Genomic DNA, 8,734 nt, shown 5'->3' with positions numbered 1-8,734 from the left:
GTTTTAAACGTTCGTAAGTGTCAACGACGGTTCAGCAAATTTTGTTCAGGTGACTTTAGCCTTAAAAACTGCGACATGTTGGAATTGATATTGATGCTCTGAAAATGCTTTTTGAGTCTGACCCAAGGCAACCCACTCGTGAAATGGCCCTGAAATGGCATGTCTCTCATGAAACAATATGTAAACATCTAAGGAATATTGGAAAACTCCATAAAAAAAGGTGTTTGGGTGCCTCACGAACTCCTACGATGATCATCATTTCAAACATGTGAACGTTGCTTCGTCTCTTCTGGTGCATAATGCGCCTGAACCATTTTTGGACAGAATTGTCACTGGTGATGAAAAATGGATTCTCTATGCGAATATTAAATGCCAAAAACAATGTCTCATTCCTAGACAAAAACCAGTTCTGACCCCAAAACCTGGACTCCATCTGCAGAAAGTGATGCTTTGTATATGGTGGGACATCAAAGTAGTAATTCATTTCAAACTTATTAATCCACAGCGAACTGTCAATGCAGAGATTTATCAGCAACTGGAACGTTTAAATCAAGCTCTTCATCAGAAATACCCTTCTCTCATCAATTGGAAAGGTGTTCTTCTCCATAACAATGCACATCCCCACATGAGACACATTTGACCCAACACAAGATTATGGAGTTGGGTTGAGAAGTTCTCCCCCACCCACCCTATTCTCCAAATATGGCACCATCAGATTACCATCTTTTTTGTTCGCTGCAACACTATCTTAATGGGAAAATATATGCAAATATGGAAATTGTTAAAGAGGACATTGACACGTTTTTGTTTCAAAGCCAAGTGATTTCTGTAATCAGGGCATTAACAACCTGATTGTAAGATGGAAAGCATCATCGATAAGAATTTAATAAATGTTTTGTTTTGATATATAAGTTGTTCTGGTTTTTTCATCTAAAAGAAAAAGTGGCATTAATTTCTTGACGACCTAATATGTTGCTTTATTAACCTTATTTGCATGGGGTCGGTTCATTGGAGCAATACTGTATTGGAGAATTAACGTTTGCTATAATTCTGAATTTTATTTTGTATATCTTCATGAAATTCAACAAACTTCTTAATTAATATGAAAAGTATGTCTTACACAAAAAATTAGAATTTTATTAAATTATTCTCACTAAAGATTTATTTGTGAATTTACTGAGTCAGTCTAATTCATACTCTGACTAGTCTGAGTACAAGGTGATCTTCATGTTAAAAATAAAAATACTTTGAACTGTAAAGTTTTCATATGTCATTTGCATAACCTCTAGAACCTCCTAAATTAATATTTAAAGTTTTTGTTTTGGTTAAACTATATTTTATCTACCCTAACATTAACTGTAGCAAAATTATCAGTTGTGATCAATTTATGGTAAAATGAAAGGTTTAAAAATAGGAAAGAAAATGAATGATACTTTTTTCTTCTTGTTTTAAAGCATAATTTCCTTTGTTTCATATAGTTCTTGTCTTAAAAATGTCAATTGTTAACCTTTTTAACAACTATTTTCTGTAAATTTATATTTTTATTGTTGTATTTAGTACCCACTTAAGCACTGATTCTCTCATAGAAAACACTGAACATTATAAAGGAGTAATTAGCCATTGGTTGTAAATGCTACAAATAAAGTACATGACCAGATTTAGCATTTTCAAGTGCAAAGATAGGCTTCATTTTTTTTGTTAAGTTAGTTCTTCAAATAAAAATTCTTGAAGCTACCAAACATACATTTTAGAACACAAAACATATATCAGATAATATAATAGAATGTCTTATAACAAATGTAATTTAATTGGCTTTCTAACTAAGCAATAAATAGGTTAAGTAAAATTTACTTTTCTGCTTGGAGTAGAAAAAACATGATCACATAAAATGAAACTGAGGCCAAATGACTAATTATGAGTGACAAAATAAACTAGCCTCCTAACAAATCTTGTAAAGAACAACCTGCTCTTTCTATTGTTTATATCTTGGTAAAGCAAGAAGCTTGGAGACTAGAAATTCATATTCTGGTTTGCCAATATCTATAGTGTAAGTGTGTTACTGATGGGACACTCAAAAGGTCATGTAAGGGTAGAAAGACAATCTAAATTCAGAAAATATTAAGAAATTAAAACTGAAATAATATAACATTTTGATGTCAAGCTTACTTACATATATTGATAATAAAGTTTAGTTAAATTTTGAACGTAGCTCTTTAAAAAGGTTGTTACGTGCACTTTGACCTTCCCATATACATAGGGTTAATGCTACAGTATTACATGCAAAAAAAATAGCTTTGTTTGTGCATAAATATAATTAAGACTGGTTAAAGCTAGTTCTCTCTGGACATGAGGCTATAATATACATTTGTGTTGAAGCCTAGCTAAACTCACACCTACATACTCACTAGAGAAATCATATGTGATGAAGCATGAAAGAGTCATAGGTAGAAGTTAAGCAGAAGAAACTTTTCCAAACGAGCTGTTTTTAACAATCATATACACACTAACTGCTTTGTGAATACTGTGGCAGTAATTCAACGTTCTGCTACACTACTAAAATTTCTTAAAACAATAATGGATTGATTTACACAGGATGTAGTACCCAAAGTGATACTAGATTCTACCATTTAACATAGTACTTATCAGTACTAACCATCAGCACTCATGTACTGTTAGAACTTAGTGAATAATTAGAATCTGAACATTTACACAACTTTGGAAAATGAAAATTTTTAATATTCTCAGTGTTTTAGAATACCCATATTGAAAAATTTTAATATTCTCAGTGTTTTAGAATACCCCAATTGAAAAATTTTAATATTCTCAGTGTTTTAGAATACCCCTATTGAAACTTTTAATGCACTTGATTATAACACTTGTTTGGCCAGTAATACATATACATGATTACAATATGATAGGAAACTTATTCAACCATCATTCACTAGTTTCATTAGTACAAAGACTATACTTAAAATTGTTTATTTTATTGTAGAAATTATTTATATTAGCAATGTAATCATATTAGTAATATGTACAGTAATATGTTTTTTTAGAACCTAATAGCTGTATAATTCACTCTTTTTGTCAAAGACCATACAGTCAACATATGCATCCTTGTGATTTGTATAGTGTTACAAGGGTTTTTCATGATGACCATTTTTTTTATAGAAAAGTGGAAAAGTTTCTTATCAGAAAGCTTATGTGATTGTTTTGGTGCTAACATTATTAGGTAATGTCAACCCATCTGGTACAACTAATGGCTTGCTCTGCTCCTAGTCATTGAACATCTTATAAATAAATTTTTCTGTTGATCTTGATGCCTGCTGACATATTCTAGGATTTTCTTCCTTATTTTGTTCTTGTCAGAAGACTTTTTTGTTACATATTTTGTGGTACTGTAGGTCCTTTCCTAGAACTAGTTGTCTACTCTACAACTTTTTCTGTGTTTGTGATTTCTTATTCTTACTTCAGATTACATACAAGTGAAACATTTGAATTAGTAAATCTGTATCCACCTAAACAAAGAAGCCATCACTATAATTCTAGAGAGTTATGCGTGTTTCTATTGTCTTTTGTTTCTGATTGAAAAAACAAGAGGCTACTGGAGACCTATTACAGATCTTCCCAGTATCAGTTAGTTCTTGATTCTCTGTCATTTCACACTGAAGGGTTTACAGATATTATCTCATGCTTTTCTTGATATCACCATCCATACGAACTGATAGAACTTTCTGTGATTTATCCTTTGTGGGGTGGTGATATATTAGGCTGACTCTGACTGTTACTATTTTTACCAGGGTTGTCTATTCATGTGCCACTTGGCTTCACCTTCTCCATGTACATTTTTGTTATTACATTGACAAAGTTGATTAATGTAACTCATGCTCATGTTTCCCAAGTGAGTTGATTGGTTAAACTTTACAAGTTTCAGCTTTGCCCTACTCTTTTTCTTGTGTGCATGGGAGTTCTTATCAGTGACCAGGTTGGATCTACCCAGCTGTGTTTTTTTTTGATATGGAACCATGGGTTCATTGTTCCCTCTCATCACCTGTCTCTTCATTAGGTTATTATTTTGCTGATTTTAGCTTCCCTTTTTTTTATGATGATGGTATTTCATCAGCAACTGAAATATGCCTTCAGTGATGCTCTTACATGCATTATCAAGGATTTACAGACAGATAACTGTATGTTTCCAAAAAAAGAAATATACTGACAATGCATGTGTCACCCCTGTGATAATGCCCATAGATATTCATACGTGGATATTTCTCTCCACATTGTCAGGGAAGCTGTACATTAAGTATTTACTATGTGATCTTGATTCTTCCCTTCAAAACATCTTTGATGTTGATAGGATATTGTGAAATATCACCCCTTGCACTGTTTCACCATTTGCAACTGTTGGTGTTATTACTCTGATTAGCCATTTGCCTCGCCATACCATTTGTATTTGAAATGTGTACAATGTCTGAAGGGTTCTGAGGTTGTCCATCAGTCCTGTTGTATCATGTCTTGGAGCTTGTTTTCAACAGTTGCAGGGACATATAACAATTAAGGGAATATGAAATAAATGAAGTTTTCCTATTACTCTAGACAAGATGCTTAAATGATATTCAGTTATAAAATCTGTCAGCATCTGAGAAACATATGGTTTCATACATCTAAATTGTACCTTAAAAAGTAACTTAATCTTAATATTGTGATGTCTGGCACTAGTCATTTTGTCTAACAGATGTTCTCTTTTGAGAACATAACATAGTTGTAACATTATTTTAAGAAACCTCATTACAACTATATAAAATATGAAGTCTGACAGCTTTGCTGTAAATAACTTAGAAAATACGAAAACGAGAGAGGTATTATTAAAATAAATGTGGGGGTTATACCTTGTTTATGCCTTCTGTATATGTAGTGAACTTCTTTCTTTTGTATGCTTGTATTAACCCTTTCTGGACTTTCTCTCAGTGTAAACTGTTTACTAAATTGCATGAAGCTTAGGACAAACTTAATAAGTAGTATCTAGTTTCTCCTTAAAAAACTCATATAATTTGATTGAATTTTTTCTATCATTTTTTATATAGTGAAATTTCCTAAATTTTGTTGTTAGACAAATTTTAAAAAAAGCCATTGAAAATACTTCCTTTCTTTATAGAGTTTCATTTAGTTTATTGTTTATCAGAAAGTTCCCTTTTTACATATCTAGTAAATTTCAGTTTGATTGGTTTTTACTACCATATTTCATATGATGCTATATTTTGATGATGGTAGTGATTAACACATCTGGCTATAAAGCACAAAAACCACTGCATAAGCTGGCCAAGATTTATCAGTGACCTAAGACTTGACCTTTCAAAATGGTACCAAGACAGGCTAGTTAACAGTATTTTTAATAAAAATATTCTTGAATGAAATCAAATCATATATATATATTAATTATACATTCCATTCAATAAGTTGTTACTTATATGCATTGTTTGGAAACAATAAACTTACAAATAATATTCAATAAAATAAGGATTTGAGTAATCAGAAAATGTTTCCATTGCTATGACACACTATAAATTTAATTCAACTTTTCTGTTACCTTTTCATAGAAGTAAATATCTGTAGCTTTCAAGTATAATTTAACATACAAACATGTTCAGGAATGAAAAGAACTATAAACAAAATACCAGATTTGTGGTTTGTACCTAAGTCTTTGTAACTTCCCACTCTGTTCCTTATTTTTCTCTGCCTGAGCTTGGTCTTGTTACTTTTCCACAAAACCATAAATTACTTCTCACACTACTTTATTCATTCTACATTGATGTAAATAGTTTATATTTTCCTCTCTCCCATGGTATTTAAACCCTGCCTGTATCTATTTTCAGAGCCAAGCTTCATTAGTGGTTTTTTAGATGACATGCTGTGAGATCATAAAAGGGTGTGAAAGTAGGCTGCACCTAATAAAATCAGTGAGAGAGAAGTAAAATCACATAAGAAACTAAACATTAGTAATTATGCTCTCCTACGATGGTAATTTGTTTCTTAGCAAAATTTAATCTTTGCTCTTAGATAGACAGGAGAAACAAGCGAGTCTTCTCAGAATTATGCAGGAAAATATATGTCTGAAATTTGTATTTTTTTATTTACAAATTATGCTAAACAAATGTTACAAAATGACAATTGTAAAATATTTTTGAGGGAGAAATTGTTAAAACAGGATTAGAATTATTATTTTTACTTAAATTTTGAAATTTAATATGAAGGTGTGAATTTAATAATTGAAAAGCACTTATCAGTCTGGAAAAGGTTAATTTTCAAAATTATATAAGTTCACTATCTTGTTATTTTCTTTTGTGTAAGCTTTTGATAGTTAAATGTACAGATGCATGAAAATTTTATACATTCAGTGAAATGTTTGGACTTCAGTGCCATTTACCTGAGCTTTTGTACTTTTCTCTATGTAAAGTTTTTTTATCTAGTTGAAACTGGATGTACTGTAAAATTTAGAATTCATCTGTACATGACTGATATTAATCACAAGAGATTAAATCCAGTTGTATGCATTTAAACAATCAATTCTTAGATATTTAATTTCTTTTCTTTCAACATCTTGAAGACATGATATTAAGAATACATCAAAATTTGATCTTCAGAACAATATTTTTAGCATTTCAGTGTCATACATCTTCAAATGACTTACTGAGTTTTTAAATTATTTTTCTTGCTCCTCTTGTACATTACATTATTTTTAAAGAAAGATTAATAGCTCAGAATATGAATTTCTCATTTTTTAGTGATCTCTCCATTTTGAGTAAGTTTTATCAAACAAAATCTACACTTAATGATAATGTGTCAGTTTGACATCTGTTGTTTCTTTGTCCTTCCTACACAACCTAGTACTGTAAGTACCCTGTCTTTAATCATTCTAAGTTGTGTATTTGTCCATTGGTGTACTAGTAAAAAATTTTTTATTTACACTGTAAAATTCTTTCTTTTTACCTTAACATTGTGGCTGTTTTAGTATTGATGTAAAGTGCACATCACAATATCCAAAGACATAAATTATTAGGATTGGCAGAATAGGTTATTATATTCTCAACTTTTTCCCTTCTAGACATCGTGGAACAAGATCCTAATCTTGAATGCAGAAGAAGAGCTGGACATGTTTTAGCCCTTTTTGCAAATATGGTCAAAGAGGTGAGTAAGGTTAGCAAGCTTTCTCTTTTTTTTTTTTTGTCTTATAGAATATATTTCGTTTTGAAAGACATCTAGTTAAATTAAAATTCAGGTTATGTTTCAAAATATTATATTCATGTGAATTTTTTAAGGGCTTCTTTTTTTATAAGAAATGCCTGAGAGTCCCATTAATTTTCAGTGCTGTTTATGTAAAAGAAATAAAAATATATTTAATTTCTCTAATTAGACTGTATCATAAGTTCTGTTTTTGAAGACAGAATGTATTAATAGGGTTTTTAGTAGTTTAATCATTTGTAAACTGTAAGTTTGAGAGAATAAATTAATATTTAACATTTCTGTGATATTTTTATTATATTTTTATTATTTTCTTAGGAAATCCCAGTATCCACCTGCTAGATGGGTCAACAAAAATGAACAAGGAATATATTTTATTCAGTGGTAGTCCCCTGGTGGGACAGCTATAATTTTACAGACTTACAATGCTAAAACCTGGAGTTCAGTTCCCCATGGTGGACACAAGAGATAGCCTGATGTGGCTTTGCTCTAAAACAACCAAACAATATTTAGTGGTAATTATAATTTTCTTATAAAATGTAAATAAAATTATAGGTTTTACTTATTTGTTCTTTTTGATTCATTACTACATATCTTTGATAGCCAAAAACAGCTCTTCGGTGATTTACATAAGTTTATTATTTTAAACTTATACAAAGTAACAAATATCTACGTTTTTACCTGTCCAAGGTCCTAAAAGCATGCAGGAAAATTCATTTCATGCTGTAATTTAAATCTCTGTAAATTATTTAATTTCACCAATTATTCAGCCAAATTTTCATCTTTGGAAAAAGGGCTTGGTACACTGTTAGAGGGAGTACTCGTGTCCATTAGGAAAGCAACTCTTCTTCCACACACACACACACACATTCCTTGCTAAATACCACATCTGCTGAGTATTGCATCTGACATTGGTTTCCTTTCTTGCTGACCATATTTCTGATAATCTCTGCTCAGCACCACTTAATGTAGAGTTACTGTCACTTAACAAGTTTTATCAGACATTCAACCATCAGTAGACTCACACCACACTAATAGTCAGTCTGATTGATCAGCTCACATCCTGCCCTCCAATTTAATGCTGGAGATGGACATCTTGCTGTAGACAATTTTGAGCCAGATTACAAATGCTACAGGTGGAGCACTCGGCAACAACTGGCTGTTGGTACTGTTTTTTTGTTTTTTTTCCACATTCAAGGCTTTCATCTGCTTACCATTTGTAAAGTCCCAGTTATCACAATGACCCACCTTCAACCAAAATGGCAGGAATGGCTCTGGACACCCTGGTAAATAATTTACCTCATTCTGCTGCTTGTGAAAATACACAAGTTGCACCAGTCTCATTTCAAAAACACTTGTAGTATGTCACCACCTCTAACTAGATTCTTTCTTTTAGCATCCTTCAATAATTTTCTCAATGTCTATGTGCTCTTGATCTTTTATAGACAGGAAGTGCACCTTTTTTGCACAAGTGTCATAGTTGGACAGCATAAGCAGC

General features: G+C 31.5%; 1 protein-coding gene across 7 annotated transcripts in view; it reads left to right on the top strand.

Annotated features, from left to right (window-relative positions):
• The window catches only part of LOC106463532 (telomere length regulation protein TEL2 homolog), a 114,515-nt gene extending 106,812 nt beyond the window's left edge, over positions 1-7,703 (top strand). For 6 of the 7 annotated variants that reach the window (XM_022391065.1, XM_022391066.1, XM_022391068.1 and 3 more), the window contains 2 exons: positions 7,100-7,191; positions 7,555-7,699. In XM_022391065.1, the coding sequence (XP_022246773.1) occupies positions 7,100-7,191; positions 7,555-7,578 (116 nt within the window). In that variant the 3' untranslated portion in view covers positions 7,579-7,699. Of the gene's footprint in view, positions 1-7,099; positions 7,192-7,554 lie in introns of all 7 variants that reach the window. The other variant, XM_022391067.1, reaches the window with a different exon arrangement.
• The last annotated feature ends 1,031 nt before the right edge of the window (positions 7,704-8,734 follow it).

The sequence above is a fragment of the Limulus polyphemus genome, unplaced genomic scaffold (genome assembly GCF_000517525.1).
Source record: "Limulus polyphemus unplaced genomic scaffold, Limulus_polyphemus-2.1.2 Scaffold1432, whole genome shotgun sequence".
Lineage (NCBI taxonomy): Eukaryota > Metazoa > Arthropoda > Merostomata > Xiphosura > Limulidae > Limulus > Limulus polyphemus.
The sequence above is the reverse complement of the archived record's forward strand: the minus strand, read 5'-3'. Positions and strand labels throughout refer to the sequence as shown.